We start from the raw sequence: 25886 nt of genomic DNA on the forward strand, positions 1-25886 counted from the left end.
AGCCAGGGCGGGGGCAGGCGGGACCTGGCCGGTAGCCAGGGCGGGGGCAGGTGGGACCTGGCCGGTAGCCAGGCTCTCAGGGCCGAATCAGGCAGGGAAAGGGAGCACGTGTCTAGTGCCCCAAACCTGGCCAGGGCTGCCGGGCCCGGGCACAAGGCTCTGAGTACGGCTGTAGGCTGGGCCTGGACCCAGCAGGGAGGGCTAATGGGAAGAGCGCAAGGAGGAGGGAGTGGCAGGGCCCTGCTGGGGGACAGATGGTGAGGGGCAGCGTGAGGCGGGCACCGTGTTTATTTCTCGTCCAGCTCCCCAGCCTGGCTCTGTGCCAGGGCCGAGCAACTCCTCCTCCCAAAAACGGAGGCGCAGCCAGGAGCCAGTGGGGGCTGACTCCCAGCAAACATGGCAGTCTCTCCCCCCCAGCCCCCTGCAGGGCACACGCCCTCCCCCGAGCCCCCAGCCCCAGCTGGGGCAGCCGCAGCTGTGGGTGGGCAGGAGACGGGCTCTGGGCTGGCACAGGGGTGTGGAAAGGCTGGTGAGCTCCCAGCTCACGCTGGCGGCTTCTTGTGGCGATGCCGGCGGCCGGCCTGTGCGCCCCGCTGGGCCCCCGTCATCAGCCCCTTGAACTGGCCCTGCAGTTTTGCCTTTTTCCTGTGGGGGAGCGGGAGAGGGCACAGATTAGAGCTGGCACTGCCCGCGGTCAGCCCGACGGGGCTTAGGGGAGCTCCCGTCATGCCCCCCGACCTCCGGCTGTCCCAGCAGGGGCTGCTGTGGGAAGGAGGTGGTGGCCCTGGCCTGTCCCAGCAGGGTGCACTGGGGGGGAGGGATGATGTGTGGGCAGGGGCACTGGGGGGAGAAGGTGGGGCGCTGTGTAGGCAGGGGCGCTAGGGGGAGGGATGGTGTGTGGGCGGGGGCACTGGGGGGAGGGGTGCTGTGTGGGGAGCACCTGCAGCCCTGGCCTGTCCCAGCAGGGTGCACTGTGGGGGGAGGGGCAGGGGTGTTGTGGGGGGAAGGGGGGAGGGATGATGTGTGGGCAGGGGCACTGGGGGGGGGAGGGCACTGTGTGGAGAGCACCTGCAGCCCTGGCCTGTCCCAGCAGGGTGCTGTGTGGGGAGGGATGATGTGTGGGCAGGGGCACTGGGGGGAGGGTGCTATGTGGGGAGCACCTGCAGCCCTGGCCTGTCCCAGCAGGGTGCTGTGTGGGGAGGGATGATGTGTGGGCAGGGGCACTGGGGGGAGGGTGCTGTGTGGGGAGCACCTGCAGCCCTGGCCTATCCCAGCAGGGTGCACTGTGGGGAGGGGGCAGGGGCGCTGTTTGGGCAGGGGCGCTGTGGGGGGAGCACCTGCAGCCCTGGCCTGTCCCAGCAGGGTGCACTGTGGGGGGAAGGGCAGGGGTGTTGTGGGGGGAGGGGGCTTGTGGGGGGAGGGCACTGGGGGGGGAGCACCTGCAGCCCCAGCCTGTCCCAGCAGGGGCGCAGGCCAGAACTCCAGCTGCAGCGCCACGCGCAGGGATCCTGGGACCCAGCCCCGGGGAGGGCTGCAGCCGCCCCCAGCCGCACCTTCGGTTGAGCCTGGCTCTGTCCAGCGGGACGTAGGCGTAGGGGTCCAGCCGGCCTCTCTTCTTCACGTCGCCCCGGCCCTTCTGGGAACGGAGCACACGCGGAGGGGTCAGGAACCGGCCGGCTGGCAGCCTGGGCAGAGGGACCCACAAGCAGCAGCAGCAGCCGCCACCGCAGGGGACACAGGTCCCAATGAAGCCAGGGGCCAGCAGGGCCCTGCCCCAACCATCTGACCTCTGACAGACCCCCCAGCTCGGGGGCATCCTCCAAGCCAGACTAGAGCCGCAGAGACCTGCCCAGGGCCACACCCATGGCGGTGCCCAGGCTAGAACCAGCAGCAGCTCAGCCCCAGAGCAGCCGGGGTGCGGTGCCGCTGTGCTGGGGAGCCTCCGGCTCCCTCCCAGACAGACCCCTGCAGCCAAGCGACAACCCCCCTTCCGGCCCACCCCACAGGACCAGTTCTGCTCCCCCATGGCATGGCACCCCCAGCAGCCCCTTACCTTGGCCTTGTAGTCTGCCCCAAGTGCTGGCCCTGTGCCCAGCTGCCGGTGGATGCCGGAGCCTCCAGCTGAAAGTCAGCAGCAAACACACATGAGAGACGGCGCTGGGGCTGGAGAGGCGGACGGGGGAGGCAGGATCCCAGCTCAGAGCAGCCCACAGCCTGGCACACTGCCCCCCAGATCCCCAGGGCGGTCAGTGACTGAGCCCAGCCTCGGAAGTGTGCCCGGAGCCCAGCCCACCCGTGGGATCCAGCACTCCCTGGGGGCAGGAGCACACTGTGATGGAGTGGGGGGGGTGCATGTGTGAGTCAGGCTGGATGTCCGAGGCAAGCAGCAGCTCCCAGTGGCTAAGGATGACCCTGGGGCTACAACTGGCAGATAACACCTCTGCCTGAACAAAGAGCAGGGAGGAGCTGAGCTGGGTTTTGAATCGGGGGCGGCAGTTAGAGGCGAGGAGAAGGGAGAGCTGGAAGGCAGCCAGGCTGAGGAGGGGGAAAGCTACACCCCAGAGGGGCACCCCTTGGGGTCCTCTCCCCAGGACAGGTTGGAAGGACTGTCTCTGGCTGCTATGCTGTTGCTTCTGTGAGAAACTGGACATTTGTTGCCTAATAAACCTGCTGTTGTACCTGCTGAGTGAGAGTCTCTCCTGCCAGCGGGCGGGGTGCAGTGCAGGGGGACCCCTGAACCCCATCACACTGGTGTCAGAAGTGGGATGCACTGCACCCACGGATGAGCTCCCAGCAGTGGCTGACTGAGCACCAGAGAAGGAAGGAGTCTCACAGGAGTCAGAGGGGGAACAGAGCCATTCCTGCAGCTGCTGCTGGTGAGTGGATACCCCGGGAGATAGCGGGGAGATGGATTATACCCGACTCCTGAAGGCAGAGCTAGCGGGGCTGTGCAGAGAGAGGGGCCTGACCGTGGGGAAGGCGACCAAGGCCCAGCTGATTGCACAGCTGGAAGAGAATGACCGATCCGGGGGGGCAGAGCCTGTCCCGGCAGAAAGTGGCCAGTCAGCCTCGGGAAGCATTTCGGATTCTCCGACAGGAGCAGGGGCTCGACGCCGTCAGACAGACGCGGTGCCCACCAGGTCGCGCTCAGCTAGCGGTGGTCCATCGCGGGCAGAGTCCCCCGCCGCAGAGCTGCGACGGCTGGAGCTCGAGGTGAGATTAAAGGAACTGGAGCACCAGGAACGGGAAAGAGAGCGTGAGCGCCAGGAACGGGAAAGAGAGCGTGAGCACGAGCGCCAGCTACAAGAGACACAGCGGGAGGAGAAAGAACGAGAACGGAAGGAGAGAGAGCGAGAGCGAGAGCATGAGCGAACCATGGCAGAGACGAGACGCCAAGAGGCCCCAGCTGCGGTAAGCGGGGAGAGGGCCAGACGGCTCGGGGTGGCCAGTCACTTGGAGACGCGTGTGCTGGCCCAGTGTCAGGACACAGGGGACATGGATGAGTTCCTCACCGCCTTCGAGCGAGCCTGTGAGTTGCATGAGGTTCCCCCAGATGAGCGGCTCCGGCACCTCACCCCCTTGCTGGGCCGGAAGGGCGCAGCGGTGCTCAGCCAGCTGGTGGGGCTGCAGCCTGGGGACTATGAACGGTTCAAACAGGCCCTGCTGCATAAGTTCGGGCTGACTCCGGAGATGTACAAGAAGAAGTTCCAGGAGGCGCAGAAGAGGCCAGAGGAAACCCATGTAGATACAACCGCCCGCCTGAAGCAATACTACCAGAAGTGGGCGTTCGGAATGGGAGTCCAGTCCGTAGAGGACCTGATCGAGCTGGCGGTCGTGGAGCGATTCTACGAGATGTGCGCACCTGACCTGAGGGTGTGGCTCGTGGACCGGAAGCCAGGGGACTCACATGATGCAGGGAAACTGGCAGATGACTTCACAAACAGCCGGGCCAGGTTTGAAAGTGAGCCCCACAAAGAGAGGGAGTCTCGGAGAGAGAGGGAGTCCCGGAGGGAGAGGGAGTCCTGGAGAAACCGAGAATCTCAGAGAGACCGGTCCCTAACTGTACGACAGAGGGGACCACCTCTTGGGCAAGCCCAGGAAAGAGGGGCCAGCCACCCACCCCCCAGAGAGCCAAACAGAGCCCGGACAGAGCAGCCGGCCCGAGGGACACAACAAGACCCAGGCTGTTACCGCTGTGGGCGAAAGGGGCATAGAGCAGCCCAGTGCCCCAGGCTCCCAGACAGGTTGAGCAGGCCGGGGAGTCATGGAGTCAACTGGGTGGGGTCCCAGAAGTCAGAGGGGCTGGCGGCCAAGGTGGGTGGTGCTGACAATGGGCACTCGGATTGGGCCGAATCCGCCCCACAGACCAGCTCCTCAGGGGGACCAAATGCTCAGAGGCCAGTTTACAGAGTGGGGGCGGCAATGCCTCTGTGGAGCAAGTGTCTCAAACCCCTCGAGGTAGACGGGAAAAAGGTCACGGGGTTCTGGGACACAGGTGCTGACGTGACGCTGGCCCGACCCGGGGTGGTGGCACCGGGCTGCATGATACCCGATTCCCACCTGACGATAACAGGAATTGATGGGACCCCTTTCAAGGTGCCCATGGCGAGGGTGCACCTGAAATGGGGGAAGAAGGAAGGCCCCAAGGAAGTGGGCGTGCACAGCCATTTGCCGGCAGATGTACTGATGGGGGCTGACCTGGAGAACTGGCAAGGTGAACGCCCTCGTGCCCTGGTCCTGACCCGTAGCCAAAGAAAACGAGGGGTGCGCTCCCCAGATTCAGGGGTACAGGCCCAGCCAAAGCCACAGGGGCCAACCCTGAGAGAAAGGAGGCCCCCAAAAACCAGATCTCACAGGCCAGGGGTGCTGGAGCCAGGCAGAGATGGGGAAGTAGCATCCGCCCCTGCCCGAGCGGAAGAATTCCAGGCAGAGCAGCAGAGAGACCCCTCCTTGCAGAAGCTGAGGGAACTGGCCAGTCTCAGCCCAGCTCCACAGCTGGGGGAGGGCTGCAGGGAGAGATTCCTGTGGGAAAAGGGATTCCTGTACCGGGAATGGGCTCCCAGACGCAAAGCGGAGCCATGGAAGGTCCAGAGGCAACTGGTGGTTCCCCAAAAGTACCGGCGCAGGCTGCTGTACCTAGCCCATGATGTCCCGCTCGCAGGACACCAGGGGATCCACCGCACCAGGAGAAGGTTGTTACAGAACTTTTTCTGGCCAGGGATCTTTGCAGCTGTCCGTCTGTATTGCCTGTCCTGCGATCCCTGCCAGAGGGTGGGGAAGAGCCGGGACAAGGGGAAAGCTGCCTTGAGGCCACTGCCCATCATAGAGGAGCCTTTCCAGAAAGTGGCTATAGACATAGTGGGCCCCTTCAGCAAGGCAACGCGTTCGGGGAAGAAATATATTTTGGTAGTGGTAGATTTTGCCACGCGATACCCAGAAGCAGTGGCCTTGACCTCTATCGACGCTGACACCGTGGCAGATGCACTGCTGTCCATTTTCAGCAGAGTGGGGTTCCCCAAGGAGGTCCTCACAGATCAGGGGTCCAACTTCATGTCGGCCCTACTGCAAAGCTTGTGGGACAAGTGTGGGGTCCGGCACACCTGGGCCACAGCCTACCACCCGCAGACCAATGGGCTGGTGGAGAGGTTCAATGGGACTCTGAAGCAGATGCTGAGAACCTTCATGAATCAATACCCCCATGACTGGGACAAGGACTTACCCCACCTGCTGTTTGCATACAGGGAAGTGCAAGGTGGGAATGGCTGAGGTGACCTACCTGGGCCACAAGGTGGGCAGCGGCTGCTTAAAGCCAGAGCCAGCTAAAGTGGAGGCTGTCAGAGATTGGCCAACACCCCAGACTAAGAAGCAGGTCCAGGCCTTCATTGGGATGGCGGGGTACTACCGGAGGTTTGTGCCCCACTTTAGCTCCATCGCAGCCCCCCTCACGGAGCTGTGTAAAAAGGGAAAGCCTGACAAGGTGGTCTGGACCGAGCAGTGCCAAGAGGCCCTCTGCGCGCTGAAGGAGGCTCTGGTCAGGGCCCCAGTGCTGGCAAATCCCGACTTCAACAAGCCCTTCCTGGTGTTCACCGATGCCTCGGACGTGGGGCTGGGGGCGGTGCTAATGCAGGTGACTGACAAAGGGGAGAAACACCCCATCGTGTACCTGAGTAAGAAGCTGCTGCCCCGGGAGCAGAGCTACGCGGCCATAGAGAAGGAATGTCTGGCCATGGTGTGGGCGCTGGGGAAGCTGCAGCCGTACCTGTTTGGACGGCGTTTCACCGTGTACACCGATCACTCACCCCTGACCTGGCTGCATCACATGAAAGGGGCCAACGCCAAGCTCCTGCGGTGGAGTCTGCTCCTGCAGGACTACGACATGGAGGTGGTCCACGTGAAGGGGAACAACAACACCATAGCCGATGCCCTGTCACGCAGGGAGGGCCCCGAACTTCCCCAGGTCACTGGCTAAGTGACCCCGCTCAGTGCGGTCTGGAAGGGGGGAGAGATGTGATGGAGTGGGGGGGGTGCATGTGTGAGTCAGGCTGGATGTCCGAGGCAAGCAGCAGCTCCCAGTGGCTAAGGATGACCCTGGGGCTACAACTGGCAGATAACACCTCTGCCTGAACAAAGAGCAGGGAGGAGCTGAGCTGGGTTTTGAATCGGGGGCGGCAGTTAGAGGCGAGGAGAAGGGAGAGCTGGAAGGCAGCCAGGCTGAGGAGGGGGAAAGCTACACCCCAGAGGGGCACCCCTTGGGGTCCTCTCCCCAGGACAGGTTGGAAGGACTGTCTCTGGCTGCTATGCTGTTGCTTCTGTGAGAAACTGGACATTTGTTGCCTAATAAACCTGCTGTTGTACCTGCTGAGTGAGAGTCTCTCCTGCCAGCGGGCGGGGTGCAGTGCAGGGGGACCCCTGAACCCCATCACACACACCTCACCCTTTGAGAAGGGGCCTGCCCCTGCGCGGGGCGGGGGAAGTGAGCTGACTGGTGGGGGGCGGGGCTGGGGGGAGAGGGCCAGGCCTGCTGTGCGGCCAGGAGTCACCTTTGTACTGCACCTCTGGCTCCTCATCCTCCACCACCTCCTGGAACCGGCGCTTCTGGGCCTTCTTCTGCGGAGAGAGGGCGGCTCAGGCGGGAGCCCGGGCCCCAAGGCTCCCGGCTTTGCTGCAGACGCAGAGCAGGCCCTGTCCCCTGACAGAGCCCCAGCCCGAGCTGCAGCGCCAGGCCCTGGCACCACTGGCCCAAGCCTGCCCCAGTGCTGGTACTTACGCTCCGGAGCCCCACTTCCTGCATCAGGTCGGCCATCTCCTCATCCACCCCTGCAGCAAAGCAGCAGCAGTGAGAGCCGGGGGCCAGGCCCCACACGCCCAGCCCTCGGGCAGGGACCTCCACTCACATGGAGAGCAGCTCGGCTGTGAGAGCCCCAGGGTGCCTCTGCCAGGAGGGGAGACCTGTCCCCTATGGCTGCCCCATGTGCCCAGGGACCCTATGGCTCACAAGAGGTGCTAGCGCCCCTCCCCCTCACGGCCCCCGTGCCTGCCCAGGCTGCAGTGGTGCTGGGCAGAGGGTGACCGCAGGGTCCAGGCCCAGGCCCCGTCACACCACATGCCAGCTGTGGGCATTGAAGCTGGGGGGGATGGACCTGGAGCAGCTGGCTGAGGCTCCAAATGGGCCCTGGCTGCCCTGTCAGTTGCCCCCACGTCCCCCAGCTGGGTCGGTACCTTTGGCTCTCGCATCATCCTCGTCCTCTGGGCCGTCGGGGATGATCAGACGCCCGTCCGCTGCCACCTTGAAGTCATGTCTCGCTCTCCTGGCCCGGCTACCACCCGGGTTCGTAGCTGGTTCGGCCGACAGGGAGGAGTTAAGCCAGACACAGCACCCCCCACTCCCCGCAAATGCAGCTGGGGCAAGGAAGGCCCTGGCTGGGACCACGACTACCCCCCAGCACGCAGCCCCCCCAAAGCCCTGCCGGCGCGCGGGGATGGGCAGGGGCCCAGGAAGCCTGGTTGGCCCCCACAAGCTGCTCCTTACCCAGCACCCTCTGAGCCACGTTAGGGTCCAGGAAGTCGAGTGGCTCGTCCCCTTCACTCTCCTTCAACCAGGCCTGGCTCTTCTGCCGCGACTGCTTCCTCGGCTCCCTCCTGCCACGCACCTGGCCCTCCTCGGAGCCCGAGTCCGAGTCCGCCAGGAGCTCCTCCATGCTGGGAGGGGAGAGAACGGGCAAAGGGGGCTGGGCTGGGCGTCGCCAGACACCCCCATCACGAGCCCCTCCCCCTGCCCCCCCACAGCAGACCAGAGGAACAAGCCGGCCTGCACCACATCCGGCAGAGCGTCCCCCACCTGCCTGGCTCAGATCACGGCCCCCATACCTGTCTCCTCTGGGTTTCACTGGGGCCGCCACCTCCTCGCCTGCGGCTGCTGCCTGCTTCAGGGCTCGCTGCCTGCGGCTCCGGGCCTCAGCCTTGCGGATGTTCACCAGCACCTTGCGGTGCTCGGCGGGCAGCAGCCCCTGCACCAGCTCGAAGCTGGGGGCGGAGAGGAATCAGCACCTGGCGCTGCACAGCCCCAGGCGACCTCTCCCACCAGCGCAGCGCCTGGGAGCGCGGGGGCAGCAGGGCCCCACGCGGGAGCCCCCCACCCAGCCACTCACCCGAACTTGCGGATGAACTTGGTGAAGAGGTTTTTCAGCTTCGTGCGGAAGTGACGCCGCATATCGTCCGTCAGGCGCCCCAGGGTCTCCAGCTGCGAGGCAGAGCATCAGCCCCGGCCCTGGCACGGCCCCAGAACACCCCAACCCCTGGCTGTGCGCTCCACGCACCCCCAGGCCACCCCCGCTGCAGCTGGACTGCGCGCGTCCCCCTCCACCCCGGTGAACCCCGACGCCCAGGACGGGCACTGGAGCCTACGTGCAGAGGCGGCAGCCGGGACAAGGGAGGGGCCCCTCTGAGTGCTCCCCACTTGTGGTTGGGCCCCAGGTGTGCCTGGCGCCAGGGCGGCTGCTCCCTCCCCAGGGGGCGCCAGGCCTGCAGCGAGTGCCCCGCCCAGCTCACCATCATCTGGGCGTGCTTGGCCAGCAGCTGGGGGTCGAGGAGCGCCAGCGCCGCCTTGAGGAAGCCCAACGCCGCCTTGACCACGTCCCGCGTGCGCGAGGCCAGCAGCAGGCAGACGTTCTGCAGCAGCTGCTCCACGGTGGCCAGCTCCATGTGATCTGCAGAGGCGCAGGGCTCAGGCCGGGCGCAGGATACGGGGCGCAGGGCATAGGGCGCAGGACAGAGACCAGGCACTTGGCACAAGCCGAGTGCAGGTTATAGGGCACAGGCCAGGCACTTGCCCCAGGGCGGGCCCAGGACACAGGCCAGATGCAGGGACCCTGGTTTTGCCCCCCAACTCCCAGGCAGCACAGCCTGGCTGGTGCAGCAGCAACAAACCCCGCCCCCCGCATCACTGCCTGTGCCCAGCACAACGCCTCTGGGAGGTGCCGACTGGACGCCCCCCCCATGTGTGCAGAGTCCCATGGCTACAGTTGTGGCACCCCCCACCCCAGGCCTGGCTGTGAGCAGTCGGAGGGAGCTGGGACCCCCCCATTGCTCGGTCCTGCTCCGGGCCCCCCAGCGCCTCACCTTTGAACTGGAAGAGTAGGCAGGTCAGCGCCAGCAGGGTGCAGCTGATCATGGTGACGGAGCCGGTCAGCCCCACGTAGACCAGGAGCAGGAAGCGGTCCATGGCCTCTGCAGGGATGGGACAGCCCGGGTTAGCTCAGCCCACAGGCTCCCAGCGCAGAATGGGGCCCCACTGCAGCCAGCCCGCGACGCAGTGCACAGGCCACGGGTGGGAGGGGAGGCAGGCTGGCCAGGGGGGGTGCCCCCCAGGTGCGGCAGTGGCCCCCGGGTCCCTTCGCACCCCACGGGCTGGGGGAGGGGCTGCACAGGTCAGGGCTTTGTGGCCCCCGGCCGGGGGAGGGGCAGAGGGGCTGGGCAGGTGGGGGCTTTGCACCCCCTAGGCTGGGGGTGGGGGGTGGCTGGCCCTTGGCACGGGGGAGGCAACGGCAGAGCTAGGGTCAGGGCAGCAAGGGGAGGCAGCTCACCTGGCGGTGTGGGGCCGAAGCGGAGGAAGGCCTGCCCCATCTCCACCAGCAGCAGGAAGGCGCTCTTCCGGGCGCCCACCGACACCTCCTTGGTGCAGAGAATCACCTGCAGCACAGGCCCGTCAGCCCAGCGCCCCGCCAGCGCCTGCGCCCCCACGCCCTCCCGTGACCGGCTCGGGCCAAGCGAGGCCTCTGCTGGGTTTGTGTGCTGGGCTGGGAGCTGCAGGAGCTATTCCGGGGACAGCAGGCGGGGGGACAGCCGTGGCCCGGGCCGAGCGCCGCCAAGGGGAGTGGCCCGGTGACCTGCTCAGGTGGCTCCCTGCAGGGAGCTCCCTCCACATGGGAAGTCTGAGACAGGAACCTGGCAGGCTCCACTCTGCCTCCTCCCATCTCGTCAGCCGCTGCTTGGAGCTGAGCCTGACGGGCCCCGGGCGTCTCCCAGCACCAAGCTCGGCACCGACCAGACCCCTGAGCTCTCTGTGCCCTTAGGCTTCTGCTGCCAGAGGATGGCCCGGCGCGCTCTGGGGTAAGACGCGGGGCCCGGCGCTGGGGGGTGGATTGGGGTGCGGCGCGGGGCGCAGCCTTGGGGGGTGGATTTGGCTGGCCCAGTACTCGCCCCCACCTGAGTGCAGAGGGCAGCCGCAGTGCGCGAGGGCAGGGAGGCTGCGCAGGGGCCGTGGGGGGCTCGTGCCCTGCACTGCAGGGCCCCAGTGTGGGGGGCACGCGGCCTGACTGGATGCGCTCAGCCATGCCCAGAAAGCTCACTCACCTCCGGCACCAGGGCCGTGACGAAGTCCTCGTGCGCAGCAGTGAGCTGCTTCACCACGTGGAACAGACACTTCAGCCGGGGCTGGCGGAGGGGAGCAGGACACCCCGTCAGGCCAGGGCCCCCGCGGGCGGGGGGACCACCCACCCCCCATCAGGCCAGGCCCTCTGCCCCGCCCTGCCCCCGCGGGCACCACTCCCCAGCATGCACCTGCCCCAGTCGCACCCCACGGCCCTACCCTCTTGGCGGGGGAGGCGGTGCTCTGCAGGGAATCCAGCAAATCCGCCTTGAGCTGCTCCAGGTGGCTGTGAACAAAGGCCTGGCAGGGGGCCTGGGGGGCTGCGCACACCTCCTCCAGCACGCGGTGCGCCTTCTTCTGCACGCTGCGCGCCCGGCTCTGCGGGGACGACCACACGGCCTCAGAGCCGCCACAACCCTCGCCAGCCCTCAGCTCTGCCCCCCGCCCAGCCCAGGCCCCAGCCTGCACCCGGCTCTGCGGGGACGACCGCACGGCCTCAGAGCCGCCACAACCCTCGCCGGCCCTCAGCTCTGCCCCCCGCCCAGCCCAGGCCCCAGCCTGCACCCGGCTCTGCGGGGACGACCGCACGGCCTCAGAGCCGCCACAACCCTCGCCAGCCCTGCCCCTGGCCCAGCCCCCGGCTCTGCCCCCCGCCCAGCCAAGCCCAGCCCAGGCCCCAGCCTGCACCCGGCTCTGCGGGGACGACCGCACGGCCTCAGAGCCGCCACAACCCTCGCCAGCCCTGCCCCTGGCCCAGCCCCCGGCTCTGCCCCCCGCCCAGCCAAGCCCAGCCCAGGCCCCAGCCTGCACCCGGCTCTGCGGAGACAGCCACACGGCCCCAGAGGCGCCACAACCCCCACCGGCCCTGCCCCTGGCCCAGGCCCCAGCCTGCACCCGGCTCGGCCCCCGCACCCAGCTCTGGCTCTGGCCCTGGCCCAGACCGCAGCCCTGCCCCTGGCCCAGCCTGCCCGTCCTGCCCCCGGCTCTGCCCCCAGTTCAGCACTGCCCCCGGCCTGCCCGCAGTCCTGCCCCCAGTCCGCCTGCAGCCCTCTCCCTAGTTCAGCCCCCAGCACACCCCCGGCCTGGCCCGCCCCCAGCCCGCCCTCCCGGCCCAGCACTGCCCCCAGCGCCCACCCCCAGGGCACAGGGAACGGAAGCTGGAAGCCGGGGGACAAGGACCAGCGCTCCTGCCCCCGCTCACCTGCAGGGAGGGCTGGATGGTGCGGTACAGGGCGTGCAGGGTGGGCTCGTCAGCGTACGGCGCCATGGCGATGGTCAGGTCCAGGATGGAGAGCCTGCCGCACAGGGGTGAGCGAGGGGAGGGGAGGGGAGGGGCTCAGCCCCCCACCCCAGCACCAAGGAGCGGGACACAGGCGGGGGCTGGGCTGGGCTGGGGCGCTGGGCTGGCACTGGAGAGCGCCTTCCAGGGCATGTTCACCTGCTGCCCGTGCCAGCCAGCCAGCCCCGTGCCCCCACTGTCTGGCAGGGCGGGGGTGGGGCCAGGCCTGGGGGAGCCCCCGGGGCGCTGGGCCACAGAAGGCAGCGCACCAGGCTGCGGCGTTACCTGGTGAACTCGTTGCTCTCGGGGTCGCTCAGCTTCTCGCTGGCTTTCTCCAGGAACCCGCACACCAGCTGCGGGGGACAAGCCGCCGGCCCCGTCAGTGCGGACGTGGTGCCCCCCGCCCCTACCCCCTGGTGCAGAGGCGGCAGCGGGGCCCCCGGCTCCGAGCAATGGCTGACAGCTCAGACAGAGGAGCCCTGGCGTCCCCCACGTCAGCCCCCAGGGTTCTCGCCCCCCACACCAGGCTGCCCAACACACGTTACCCGGCACAACCCCCCCGAGAGGGGCCCCAGCCATGCTCCCGTGGGCCCTGCAGCACCGGGACCCCTGCGCCTGCCTCTGCGGTAGCCCCCCGGGGCACCGTTACTGCTGGCTGTGCTGCCCCCGTACCTGCGGCTCGGCGATGGTCAGGTAGGCGCGGACGGTGCCCAGCACTGTGCGCCGGTGCCCTGCGCTGCCCCCGGCGCCCTCCGGCTGGCTGTACACGTTGAAGAGGATGGGCAGGAAATTCTTGGCGAAGCGGCCGACCTCTGTGCGCTCAGCGTCTGGGGGCACGGGGCAGTGAGGAGCTGTGCCTGGGGCCCTCGGGCTCACCCACCGCCCCACAGACCCAGCTGCCCCGGCACTGCCCCCACGCCCACCTATCGGGAGGGTAACAGCCATCGGGGGCCAGGGCTGACTGATGGGCCCCACGGCAGGTCCCAGGCCCCCCGCCAGGGCCGGCGCTCACCTGTTGTGCAGCCCTTGCTGATGAGTGTGCGCAGGGCCTGGCAGACAGTGGGCCGCAGGTCCGCCCGCTCACTGATGGCTGTGCCCAGCGTCCGCGCCAGCCCCTTGAAGGAGGCCACCACGTCCGTGGGCCTGGTGCAGAAGCCGGGCAGCAGGGTCCAGATCTGAAAGCACAAGGGAGCGAGTGAAGGGGGCACCAGCCCAGCTCTGCAGAGCTGCCCTGGCCCAGATCCCCAGCCCAGGTGCAGGCCCTGGCCCTGGCCCAGCCCCCAGCACAGACTGCGGAACACAACTCCAGCGCCTGAGCCTCTCACCTGCCACTGCAGCACATCGTAGATCTTGGACTCCAGGCTCCTCCCAGCCTGCGCCAGCTCCGTAGCTGCAGCAGAGACAAGAAACGGTGACGGCTGCAGGGGACCCCAGATGCAGGAGCCAGAAGGACCCTGCACGGCTCCAGCCAGACCCACCCGCAATATCCCGAGACCTGAACTGCTGGACCAATGTCACCCCAGGGCCAGCACTGTGCAGCCCGGGCCAGGCCACTGCCCAGCACGAATCCAGCTGGATTCCCAGCAGGACTGAGCCGTCCACCCAGCACCCCCAGGAGCCCCGACCCTGGGTGGGCACGTACAGGTGGGGGAGGGGGAGTTTAATGCACTAGGGTCAGGCTCTGCACACAGGCCCAGCCGGGTCAGAGAGCAAAGGGCCGAGCCAGCCCCAATCGCAGGGTCCCCAGGCCACGGCGCCAGCACTCCCCACCCGCCTGTCCCTGGGGCCAGGCCCATCGCCCTCTGGCTCACGCCAGGGAGGGGACCCCCAGGCAGGTGAACGGAGGGGACGCCTGCCGCTGCTAACAGCCACGCTCGCTCCCGGCTGCGCCTCCCGCCCGTACCTCTGCCTCTCAGGGTGGCCGCCAGCGGCAGGAAGTAGCTGGTGAAGAAGCCGAGCCGCGCGCCCCGGACATGGTCGCGGATCACCGGCAGCATCCAGCTGCGGGGAAAATCCAGCGTCTCTCTGTGGGGGGAGCACACAGGATGGGGCAGCAGCTCCGCAGGCGCCTGGCTCCGAACCCTTCCGTGGGGCAGCCGCCGGGAGGAGGGGCCGTGACGTTCTTAAACCAGCCGGCAAGGGGAGCGGCCAGCGGAGGCCTCGACCCAGCCCCGGCCCTGGAAGTGCACCCAACCTCTCTCGAGAAGGAGGGCCCAGAGGCAGGCTGATCCCCTGGGCGGCCAAGCCGGAGGGCTGCACTGGGAGGCCGGGCCTCACCCTGGGGGGCAGGGACATTGCTCAGGCCTGCGCCTGCAGGAGGGCTGCAAAGCGGGGGTGACATGGCTGCTCCAGCCGGCCCCGGCGGAGGAGAGCCCAAGGTGGGTGCTGCGGGGAGGGTGGGAACAGGGATTCCAGCGCACAGAGGGCCATAGCCCAGGGACCTGCGCTGGCCAGTGGGGGAAGACGAGCCCCTGCCCCTTCCCCCACCCGCAGCCAGCCAAGCACCTGGCCCCAGTGAGCGGCCGGGGAGGGCAGGCAATGGCTTCCAGGCGCCCCGCCCAGCCCAGGGCTCCCTAGACAGAGGGACCTCAGCCAGAGGCAGCGCAGGTGAGCTGAGCCGCTGCTGGGGAGGAGCGACGTGGCCGCAGGGCTGGTCCGCATGGCAGGAAGTCGCTGGGTGCTCACGCCCCCCTGCCAGGCGCTGCACGACAGCCCCGCCGGCCAGGAGCGCGACGTGGACCTGCCCCACTGCCAGGCGGGGGCAGGACGCTGTGCTGATGCCCGGTCAGGGGGCGGCGTGTTCGGACGGAGGCGCCGGTGTCTGCGTCCCCCTGCAGAGCCGTTACTGGGCAGCAACGTGACCTTACAGCTCCCTGCCACAACCGCTGCGCCTTGCGGCTGCCCAGACCACACGGGCTGTCCTTACGGCGCTGGGATGGGCTGGTTACGCTCAGGCCGTCTGCGGGCAGGTCTCACGTGTGTGCCCAAAGAGGCGCCCGTGGGCTGGGGGGTGTTTCGGCCCCTGCAGCGACCCCCAGCGCAGCCGGACAGCGTGCCTGGGAAAGGCTGCTCAGGGCACTCGGCCCAGCGAGGAACAGTCAACGGACAGCGCGGCCTGGGAGGCACCAGCTGCACCGAAGGGACTTTCCTGCAAACCCTCCCTCTGGAGTGAGGGCCCTGGCGCCTGCCTGCAGAGACACGAGCCAGACATGGACAGGGGACCAGCCCAGGCGGCTCCGACCTCCGGCTGGCGGCTGCGCTCTCAGGCAGCGAGCGATGGGATCCTTCCCCGCGGCCCAGGGTACAGAGGGCCCTGGAGGTCCTGCCGCTCTGTCTCCAATCCGCCTTCTCCCCCCGAGGAGCGTCGCTAGAAGTGAAGCTCTGAAGAAGGACTGGACGGCCTGTCCCCGCTGGGGGTGAGCTCCAGGGACTCGACTTCAGCCAGCGGATTATTGCAACCCTGCCCCGCGCAGCTGGCGTCCTGCCTTCCTTCGCCCGACCCCTGGAAGTCGGAGGCGACCGGCCGGGCCCAGCCCCGGGGCAGAGCGCTCTACCTAGAGCTGGGGACGCGGCTGGCCCCCTGGCACTGGAGGAGCCCGCTCTGAGCTGGGGAGGCTGTACGAGCAGCAGGACTGGTGGTGGCACTGGAGCTTTGCTGGTGGCTGGCCAGGGCTGTGCCCAGCCGTGCGCCGGTGACGGGTCTGGAGCCCTACAGCAGAGGGTGCCAGTCGAGGGCTGCGAGTGCCCTGCTTGGGCGATTCGCCCTGAGCCGAGGCCATCGTGCTGTACTCACTCTGAGCCGTCGATCTCCAAGGCCACTGTCTGCAGCAGCACCTCGGGGCCCATGCTGGCCACGGCAGCGCCCACCGCCCGGTCCAGCTCGCCCGTGTGGGGGAAGTGTGGGGACTGGCGCAGGTCGCACAGCGACTGGAGACACTGCAGAGACAAGGGTGGGGGGTCACTGGGAACCCCCCAACCCTGAGACCACCAGGCCAGGGAGCAGCCCAGACCCAAAGGCAGGGCCAGCTTCCCGCTCCTCACCCAGACGTTCGCACACGGGGTCGCAGCCCCAGAGCCCACCCCAGCACTTCAGGGGTGGCCACGAGGACGCAGCTCCCTCTGGGGAGGAGCACAGCCAGCCAGAGCCTCGCACCACGGTGGGCGCGCTCAGGGACTCAGAGCGAGGCTACCCCGAGATCAGCGCGCAGGGGAGGGGCTGGGCCCCAGGACAGCGCCTGGGGCTCCCAGCTGGGGCCCTTGGGCCGGGGGGGAGCCAGCCCACACAGCCCCCTGGCCAGAGCAGCCACATGCTCACCCGCCGGGCCAGCTGCTGCAGCGCGGGGCAGCCACCGCTAGCCCGTCCCTCCTCCGGCCACCCCTTGGCACGCCCGTGACGGGCTCACGGCACCCGCCTGCCACCCAGAGGCGCGACCCAGCGGCTCCGAGCAGCCTCTGCAGCGCGCGCCAGGAGCAGGCCGGGCGCCCGGCCCCGTACCTTCCGCATGAAGGGGTGGCACTGCTGCCCGCACGTCTCGAAGAATGCCTGCAGCACCTGCAGCACAGACGCCCACGCCGCATGGAACCGGTAGGACAGGCCCTCCTCCACCGCCCTGCAGCAGACACAGCGCTGGCTCAGCACCGCCCAGGCCCTGCACCCCTCAGCCCAGGGCCACACGGCGGGTCCTGCTCACCTGAACATCCGGCAGAGGTGGGCGGCAGGTCCGGAGGGGGAGGCGGACACGGGCCCCAGCTCAGCCATGTGGGGAGCGACGCACTCACTCAGCAGGGCCTGGGGGGCAGGCACAAGGGAGGGGTCAGCCCCAGCCCCGGCCCCGGCCAAGCCTTCCCAGACAGCCAAGGCCCATGGCCAGCCCAGCCGGGCCGGGGAGGGGAGGGGAGGGGGAGCAGCTGCTCGTCGTACCTTGAGAGTCTGCGTGGCGGCCGCCACCACCTGCGGGTGGGGCGACAGGAAGCAGCTGGTGCCGGCTGTGAAGAGGCGGGGGAGATGTCCCCAGCACAGGTCCTTCTGCAGCCTGCGGGAGAAGGAGGGTCCAGCCCCAGCGAGAGCCTCACCCCTCCCCTGCCCCCTCCCACAGCCACGAGGGCTCCAGTACCTCGCGCCAGCTCCTCCTGCCCCCAAAAGCCCCACCGCCCCCGCTGCTTTGTCCCCCAAGAGCCTGTCCCCCGCCCAGTACCTGGCCAGGTTGCTGTGCGCCTTCTCCATGACGGCCAGCCAGGCCAGCAGGGGCTGCAGGTCGCTCTCGCTGGGCAAGTAGTCGTGCAGGGCCTGGCAGGGCAGGGCAGAATGAACGATGCCCACATGCTGCCGGGACACCCCGCCCCGCCCCGATCCCCCGCCCCACACTCACGGTGATGATGCGGGCGTTGAGCTCGGCGGACAGGCAGGCCGGGCCAGGCTTCGCGCTGAAGAGGCTGTGGAAGGCCTGCATGGCGCACGCCGTCACCAGCTGCAAGGGTGATGTCGTTGGATTTTACAGCCCGTCCGAGCCGGCCTGGGATTGCTGTACTAGGCTGGTGCCAGAGCCCAGGCCGGGGGCCAAGTGAGGTGGCAATGCCCTGTGTCTGCCTGCGTTACCCCTGCGCCTGGGCCATGGCCACAGGAGAAGTTACGGAGAGGGGCTCTAGCTGCACTAGGAGCGCCTTAGGGCTGAGATTCGCAGTGGGAGGTGTGGTCACCTCCAGCCAGGGGACGTGAGCAGAACAAAGGGACAGAGACCCAACTGAGAGTCCAGCTTTGCTGGAACTGGACAGGGACCCACGGCACAGCGCCACAGCCGGCACCCAAGCAGGGGCCTCCGGGGCTCATGGAAGAGGAAAGGGTTTTTCCCTCCGCGTGGCGAGGCGCTAAGCCGTCCCTGGCAGTGACCGGCCTGTTCTGCACAACGCCTGAGCTAAGTCTGTGTGAAGGGACGGGGAGGGCCCAGCCCGGCCTGGCCCTCCGAGGACGTATTTCCAGCGACTCTCACGAATAGCAGCTTGTGACATCGCTGTGTCCTGCAGCGAGAGCGTTAATGGACGTATGCAAAGTACCACGACCGATTTCTCCCTCGCGCCTGTTCTCGCTCTTTGTTAACAGCCCTCTGGCGCTTGGGTTCTAGAGGACTGGCCGGGCGTGGTGATGTGGGTGAGAGCTACGTACACGTTGACCTGGGGCCAGGGCTGGGAGAATCTGGGTGGTGTTGGTGAAACAGGTTTTTATAACCTCTGCCCCGAGCAGGAGGGCTGCTGGTGTGGGCACGAGGAGCAGCTGGAGAACCTGTGGGTTTGCTGGGGTGGCTTCTGGCTGGCCCGGGGGCCTGGCGGAGGGCTGGGGGTGGCTGGCTGGATGCGCCTTGGGGAGAAGGAAGTCCCAGCCGGGGCTGTGAGTGGCCCGGATTTAACCGACTGGCTCAGGATTGGCTCCCTCAGCTGTGCCCAGACCCCCGTAATATTCCACAACGGCCCGGCGTTAGGGAGCAAGGGGCAATGGGCAACCCCGCGACCCACAGAGCTGGGCAGAGGGCAGCCCCAGCGCCAGCGCCAGCCGGCCTGTGCCCCTCCCGGAGCCCCACACTCGGGCGCTGGGGGTGGTGCTGCACCCAGCAGGGAGGACGAGCTGCTCCCGGACAGAAGCCCACACGGCCGGTACCCTGCTGGCCCTGGGCTGCCGAGAGCAGGGGCTGCGGTGAGCCGGGCGGCTGCTCACCACGTGGCTGAGGGTCATGACGCGGAGCAGCACCTCGCAGCAGACCTTCACCATGGCCAGGGGCAGGCAGGGCAGCAGGTCCCGCAGCAGGGCCAGCACGTGCAGCGTGGTGGTGGCCTCCCTGGCGCCTGGCGAACAGGGCGGAGCTGGATGGTCAGAACAGCCGCCCCCGCCCGGCCCCACGGGCGAGACCCCCCCCCCAAACTCCCCCGTCCAGCCCCACGGGCGAGACCCCCATGCCACCCCACCCTGAACCCCCCACCCGGCCCCAGGGGGCGAGACCCTCCCCCCACCCCACCCTGAACCCCCCACCCGGCCCCAGGGGACAAGACCCCCCCCACCCCAAATCATTCCGCTCCCCCCCACCCAGCCCCACGGGCAACACTCCCCCCACCTAGCCCCAAGGGCGAGACCCCCATACCACCCCGCCTGGCCCCAGGGGACGAGACCCCCCAGCCCTAAACCATTCCGCCCAGCCCCCCCCCAGCCCCACGGGCGAGACCCCCCCGCCCCAAAGCCCCCCCCACCTGGCCCCACAGGTGAGCCCCCCTGCCCAGCCCCACAGGTGAGACCCCCCGCCCCAAACCCCCCCACCCGGCCCCAGGGGACGAGACCCCCCCCCCAAACCATTCCGCCCAGCCCCCCCTGCCCAGCCCCACAGGCGAGACCCCCCCCAACTCCCCCACCTGGCCCCATGGGCGAGGATCCCCCCCCCCCAACCATTCTGCTCGGCCCCCCCCCCGCCGAGCCCCACAGGTGAGACCCCCCCCCCGCCCCAAACCATTCCGCCCGGCGCCCTGCCCAGCCCCACGGGTGAGACCCCCTTGCCCTCCCCACCCCAAACCCCTCCACCCGCCCCCCTCCCCGTGCTGCCCCACAGCACGTCCGGTGCCACCCTGCACCTCCGGACTTCTCGATCTCCTGCACACAGAACTTGGCGGTGGAGGGCGCGGCTGGGTGGTGCGCGGGGGCTGCGTCGCCGAACATGAACTCGCTGCCCTTGAGGACGGAGCAGACACCGCGCTGGGCCTCCTTGCGCACCTGCCAGCACAGCGCAGGGTGACCGGGGTGCCCCAGCCAGCCGCCTGCTGACCCCACGAGACCGAGCATGGCGCAGGCCAGGCCCGAGGCCCCCGTGGGAGGCCAGAGGATTGCGACGGGAGCGCAGCTGCCAGCGGGGCAGGCGCTGGGCCGAGCAGAGCTGGGCTTTGCTGGCAGCCGTTCCGCTATGGGGGCGCTGTGGGATTCGCAGCCATGGCCTGCGGCTCTGTCCCTGGCTTCGCAGGGTCGCTGCCGGGACCGAGTCCAGCCAGCGCAGGGCACAGGCACTCGTCAGGCCCAGCGAGACACACGTGACTGACAACGGCCTTGGGAGACCCCAAAGTGCATCTGATGGGCCCACGTGCGCCAGGGCTTCCGCCTGCAGAGCACAGCGGGGCCTGCAGCTGGGAGCCTGACGCGGGACGCCCAGCCCCAGCCTGGGGTGCACGTCCCACAGCAAGGACAGCAGGAGGTCCCCCCAACACAGCAGCAGCAGCAGCAGCAGCAGCAGCAGCAGGGCGAGAGGCCCTGGGAACGTCTCCATGCGCCTGGGTCCTGCCCAGCTGCCCCGCACTGCAGCCTCCAGCCGTCCCCAGGGACTGGCCTGGACCAGCAGCATGTTCCCTGGCTGCTACCCGCCTGCGCCCGTGTCTGACCCCTTCCCCAGCTGAACTCGCCACCATCGAGACGCCACAGCCCGCACGGTCGGCAGCAGCCAGGGCCTGGGTGAGGCTGAGCCACGGGCGGGACGGGGGCTGCTCCTTTGGGGGGTGGGGACGGGAGCATCTTTGATTAACAAGGCTGGTTTGTGTAACAACTCAGCGGTACACACAGCACTGCCAGGGCACCAGGGCATCGGAGAGGACGGCTCGGACGTTTGCCCGCATGGCAGGTTGGACGTGCTCTGCTGGGTGGGGCTGAGGCAATAAGTGAAGGGTCCCCAGTGCGGGGCTGCTGGTTTCTAAGAAATTCGCCCTGCTCCTTCCTCTGCCCCAGCCAGACCCCGCAGAGCTGGCCAGGGCTACCCAGGCCCACCTGAGGGCGGGGAGACGGGCACCATCCACGCAGACCACCGAGGGCTCACCTTGGGCTTGGCGTGGACCGTGAAGCTGAGCAAGCCGTGGTAGACCTGCAGGGTGACAGGGTAGCTCCAGGCTGCCAGGTCCTGCTTCCGTAGCAGCGTGGCCAGGCAAGAGAGGACCTGCCGGGAGAGCCCAAGGGGGACGCCTGGGATCGGTGCTGCCCTCCGAGTCACGACAATGGCCTGTCCCCTGCCCAAGGTCAGGCTGCCCTTCCCCCATATGCCACACCAGCCCCCCGCCCGGCAGACCTGTCCAGGGGGCAGAACCCCGGGCTCACCCAAGGGCACGGACCCTGCCCTGCCCGCCTCCGGGGGCACTTACCCACCGCAGGGCGGAGGAGGGGCCACTGCCGGCCTGCGAGGCCATAACATCCATAAACACTTTGGAGGTGTCCGAGAACTTCCTTATCAGCACAGGCCCCGGCACCCTGCGGGCAGAGAGGGGAGGCGTCAGCCCAGCTGCGGCCTGGCGATGGGGGGACGTCTCGCCCTGCCTCCACCATGCCCACCTGCTGTGAGGCCAGCTGCCAGGCCCTGCCGTCGCCCAGAGCCGGAGGACGAGCCCCCCCACAGGCCCCCAGCTCGACTCAGACACCACATGGCCACGCAGCCCCGGCTCAGAGCCTCCTGCAGCCCTGCCCAGCCCACCAGGCAGACACCCGCTGCTCCCCTGCCAGGTGCCCCAGGCGCCAAGCCTTCTGCCTGCCCCCACCTGCCCTGCTCCACCCCCAGCGAGACAGGTCTGTGCTCTGCCTGGCACCCCAGCGGCCCCCCTGCGCCCCCGGGCAGTGGGACAGGCTGTGGGTGGGGGCGACTCACCGCTTCAGCACCAGGTTCAGCAGGTAGGCGACGGCAGCCAGCGACTCCGGCGACTCCACAGCCTCCAGCGTCGTCATCTGGCAACACAGCCCACGTGAGCGACGGGGCCAGCGGCAGGGCGGGGCCGGCAGAGCAGCAGCCCAGGCTCGGGGATCCCCAGCCCAGCCCAGCCCAGCCCAGCCCAGCCCCTACAGGTGGCAGCAGCACGGCAGAGCCCTGCACGTCCCTCCAAATCACACAGCTCCGCCTCTGGCTTGCTGCAGGAACTGCCCCCACCCACCTGGGAGCCAGGCCTGTCCCTGCCCCCCCCGGGGCACAGCTGGGGGGCTGCCGGCACCTGGCGTTCATAGCCAACGCCCTGGGACACAGGGCCCTTCGCGGACCTCAGCCTCCGCAGTGTCGCAGCCCACCCCGCCGGAGCCCCCCGCACGGGGCCACTCACCAGCGCAGCAAAGTACTCGGTCTCGCTCTCCGTGCCGCCCTGAGCCCGGATCACCTCCGTCACCGCAGCCAGCACCGCGCAGATCTGCAGGGGGTGGGGGAGGGGCACGGCGTGACAGCGAACACCGGGGGTGGGGGCTTCTCCCCGAACACGCTGCCGCCTGCTCACCCACCTGCGGCACCTGGGCCAGGCCAGGGACAAGGGTCTGCTGTCCCCCCACCCTCCGAACGTGCCACCCCGTGGCACCCAGGCCGGGCCAGGGACAAGGGTCTGCTGTCCCCCCACCCCCCGAATGTGCCACCCCGTGGCACCCAGGCCGGGCCAGGGACAAGGGTCTGCTGTCCCCCCTGCCCCCTGAACGTGCCACCCCACGGCACCCGAGCCAGGGCAGGGGTGATGCTCCCGCTAGCCCTCCCAATCCACGTGTGGAGCTGTATGGAAATGCGCAGCACCAGCAGACACCAACGGGGCAGGGGGTGCCCTGCTCATCACCGGGCTCTCTCCCGCATGCTGCCCAGCCAACACGGGCAGGGCTGTGCGCTCAAGGCCCCAGAGTGCCCCACCCCCAGCCGAGCGCCCCCACCTCTTTGTGCGCAGCAGAGCTGGACTCCCAGAAGCGCTGCACCTTGCTGAAGGTGACATTGCTGCAGTCACTCAGGCCGCTCAGGAAGGTGCCCGAGGACTTCTCGGTGCCGGCAGCTCCATCAGCGTCCTCCTCCATGGGGGCCTGAGCGCCCTGCCCCGAGCGCTCGGGCCCCGACTGCAGCTCATTGTGCAGCTTCAGGGCATCCACGGTCAGGTTGCTCTTCTCTGCGGGACAGAGGCGCTCAGGGCTGGCCGGCATCCCCCGCCCAGATCCTCACCCCGCCACGCAGCCCACCCAGGACACACCCTCCTGGCCTGGCCTGCAGCTCGCATCCCTCTCACAGTCTCGCTGGGTCAGAGATATCCGGGGGGGGGGGGGGGGCGGCGGGACTCGAACCCGCAGCCAGAGCCCCAAGGAGCAGAGAAGAGACCCATGGAGCAGAGGGGCTATGAGGCTGCTCACCTGGGTGCAGATGTCCCCAGGCAGTCCATCCCGCCAGCCTCCTCCCATGAGCTGCCTCAAGGCAGGAGGCTTTCTGAGCCAGCACCCATCAGCTCCACAGCCCTGTACTGTCTCCTAGCCACTGCTGGGCCTGGTCTGCGTCCACCCCCCACCCAGGTACCTTGCAGCTGTGGCACACGCCCTGGCGGTGCCCGAGCAGCGTTCCCCTAGCCAAGCCAAGAGGAGACACTCCCACAGCAGTGGGAGAAACGCTGCCCGGCCCAGCCAGCGCCCCTGGGGTTTCAAACACCCACCGGCGGCCAGGACTGATTCGCCACCGCTGGGGCTGTGTGCTCCCTGCTTTGGCCTCTGCTGCTCCAGCCACAGGCCCAGCTTTGCCTCCAGACGCTCACCACACCGAACGGTGCAAATCCCAGCACCCGCTTGTTCCTGGCATTTCTGGCGCCACTTCCCTCCCCGTCAGGCTTCCCATTGCCTTCTTGGAGTCCTAGTGGCTGCAGTGCAATGGCATCAGCAGCACCAGCCAAGATCGGGGCCACTGCGCTCTGCAGACTGGCAAGTCTTGAGCCAAAGGCAGTGATCTACCAGGCTGCCTCCGCTTCTCACCACTGCCCAGGCCTGCTCTACAAGGCAGGGTAGCACACGCAGACCCCAATCAGCAGGCCGCAAGGCAGGGTGCAGTCCAGATCTTCCCTGACCTACCTCTACCCTCCCCCTGATCCCTGAGCCTGGCACTGCCACAGATGAGCTACTCCCCCCAGCCCCACGCTGCGCCCCACTCCTGCACCCCCAAGCAGCATGCAACTGGACTGAGCCACAACGCTGCCTTGAGTGAGACCCCAGCCCCACCGCCTCCCTACCAGTACCCTGGGGTGCACCAGGAGCCTCAACTGCCCCACTGCCATCCCGGGAGGACCAGCTCGCAGCTCCGGCTGGGCCAGCGCTGGGCCCACGGGCAGCTCAGCCGGGAAACGGGCTCAGCACGGGAGCGACACCCCCCACCCCTTCTCCCGATCGCCCACCGGCCCCCTGCAGCCGCGCCCCCTCCAGTTCCCACCGCCCCCCAGCCCCCGCTCGCCTCGCCAACTCCCGGCCCCACCCCCAACGCCCACTCCGCGCTCCTCCCAGCCCCCCACGAATCCCCAGCCGCGCCCCCCCCGGCCCCCCAGCGCCGCTCACCCGAGGGCCGGCTGAAGAAGCGGCTGCGGGCGGCCAGGCGGTGGCGGCGGCTCGCGGGGTTGCTGTCGCTGCTGTGCCCCTTCCGCCATCGCTGCAGCCCCCGCGCAGCCCCCGAGCGGAGCCGGCCGGCCTTGCCCATCCCGAGCGCCGCGGCTGCGTCGCCACGCGGAAACCACGTGCGGCCCCCTTCCGCCCTCTCGGGGCCACTTCCGGTCCGACAGCGGTCACTTCCGGCCTGGGCAGAGGCCATCTTTACTGAGGGCAGAGCGGACGTTCGCCGTCTGCCTCCAGCAGCGCTTCCGCCCTCACTGCTACCCTGCCTGGTGGGGAGGTGGGGTACAGCCAGGGACTGTCCCGCGGGGGCGGGGCGGTCACAAGTGGGGCAGCTGCACTGGCCCCCCAGCCCACCTGGCACCCCCAGATCCCGCATGCGCCCGGGAGTGGGGTCCACACAGCCACAGCCTCCCTTTTCCGAGCCGGCCACCGGCTCTGGGATCCCCAACAGCCACCAGAGCTGGGTGCTCCGAGGGGCTGAGCCCCGACAGCCCCCCCGGCCCTGGGAGCCTGGCGCTGGGGGCGCAGCCAGAGCTGGGTGCTCCGAGGGGCTGAGCCCCGACAGCCCCCCCGGCCCTGGGAGCCTGGCGCTGGGGGCGCAGCCAGAGCTGGGTGCTCAGAGGGGCTGAGCCCCGACAGCCCCACCGGCCCTGGGAGCCTGGCGCTGGGGGCGCAGCCAGAGCTGGGTGCTCAGAGGGGCTGAGCCCCGACAGCCCCCCCGGCCCTGGGAGCCTGGCGCTGGGGGCGCAGCCAGAGCTGGGTGCTCAGAGGGGCTGAGCCCCGACAGCCCCCCCGGCCCTGGGAGCCTGGCGCTGGGGGCGCAGCCAGAGCTGGGTGCTCCGAGGGGCTGAGCCCCGACAGCCCCACCGGCGCTGGGAGCCTGGCGCTGGGGGCGCAGCCAGAGCTGGGTGCTCCGAGGGGCTGAGCCCCGACAGCCCCACCGGCGCTGGGAGCCTGGCGCTGGGGGCGCAGCCAGAGCTGGGTGCTCAATGGGGCTGAGCCCCGACAGCCCCACCGGCGCTGGGAGCCTGGCGCTGGGGGCGCAGCCAGAGCTGGGTGCTCAGAGGGGCTGAGCCCCGACAGCCCCACCGGCGCTGGGAGCGCAGCCAGAGCTGGGTGCTCAGAGGGGCTGAGCCCCGACAGCCCCACCGGCGCTGGGAGCCTGGCGCTGTGGGTGCTGCAATAGGATGGGTGTTCTGGGCACAGCTCAGGAAATCAACCCAGGGGATCTTTGCTTGAAACTGGGCCACTTACAGCCCCGGCTGGGATTTCCTTCTCACTAAGGCAAATCCAACCAGCCACAGAAGTCCCTCTGCTAGCCCCACTGGCCAGCCAGAAGCTGCACAATAAACCCACAGACGTCCCAGCTG

The 25886-nt window shown here is 68.8% G+C and overlaps 2 protein-coding genes across 3 annotated transcripts in view; one reads left to right on the plus strand and one right to left on the minus strand.

Moving 5' to 3' along the window:
• Positions 1–282: 282 nt before the first annotated feature.
• RRP12 (ribosomal RNA processing 12 homolog) lies at positions 283–24645 on the minus strand. 2 transcript variants are annotated; one of them, XM_074999330.1, is made up of 34 exons: positions 24463–24645; positions 22819–23045; positions 22236–22319; positions 21794–21870; positions 21297–21402; positions 20978–21094; positions 19755–19893; positions 18853–18980; positions 17516–17614; positions 17342–17433; positions 17068–17179; positions 16838–16935; positions 16642–16756; positions 15940–16082; positions 14050–14171; positions 13472–13536; positions 13159–13321; positions 12819–12973; positions 12432–12499; positions 12069–12162; positions 11087–11245; positions 10852–10932; positions 10083–10188; positions 9619–9726; positions 9049–9206; positions 8649–8740; positions 8368–8523; positions 8030–8199; positions 7720–7836; positions 7268–7317; positions 7041–7107; positions 2054–2121; positions 1554–1636; positions 283–645 (listed from the first exon to the last, which is right to left on the minus strand). In XM_074999330.1, exons 1-34 carry the CDS (start codon positions 24599–24601, stop codon positions 543–545), a joined length of 3861 nt encoding a protein of 1286 aa, XP_074855431.1. In that variant the 5' UTR covers positions 24602–24645; the 3' UTR covers positions 283–542. The 2 variants fall into 2 exon arrangements, 1 of the variants encoding a protein (XP_074855431.1); XR_012646211.1 differs by lacking the exon at positions 283–645 and adding an exon at positions 6300–6489 and having other exon boundaries at positions 1553–1636.
• Positions 16031–25886, plus strand: part of PGAM1 (phosphoglycerate mutase 1) — a 44147-nt gene continuing 34291 nt past the window's right edge. The window contains exon 1 of the mRNA XM_074999332.1: positions 16031–16034. The gene's annotated coding sequence lies outside the window, so the exon portion shown is untranslated. The remainder of the gene's footprint in view (positions 16035–25886) is intronic.

This window comes from Carettochelys insculpta, chromosome 7, assembly GCF_033958435.1.
Source record: "Carettochelys insculpta isolate YL-2023 chromosome 7, ASM3395843v1, whole genome shotgun sequence".
NCBI classification, from domain to species: domain Eukaryota; kingdom Metazoa; phylum Chordata; order Testudines; family Carettochelyidae; genus Carettochelys; species Carettochelys insculpta.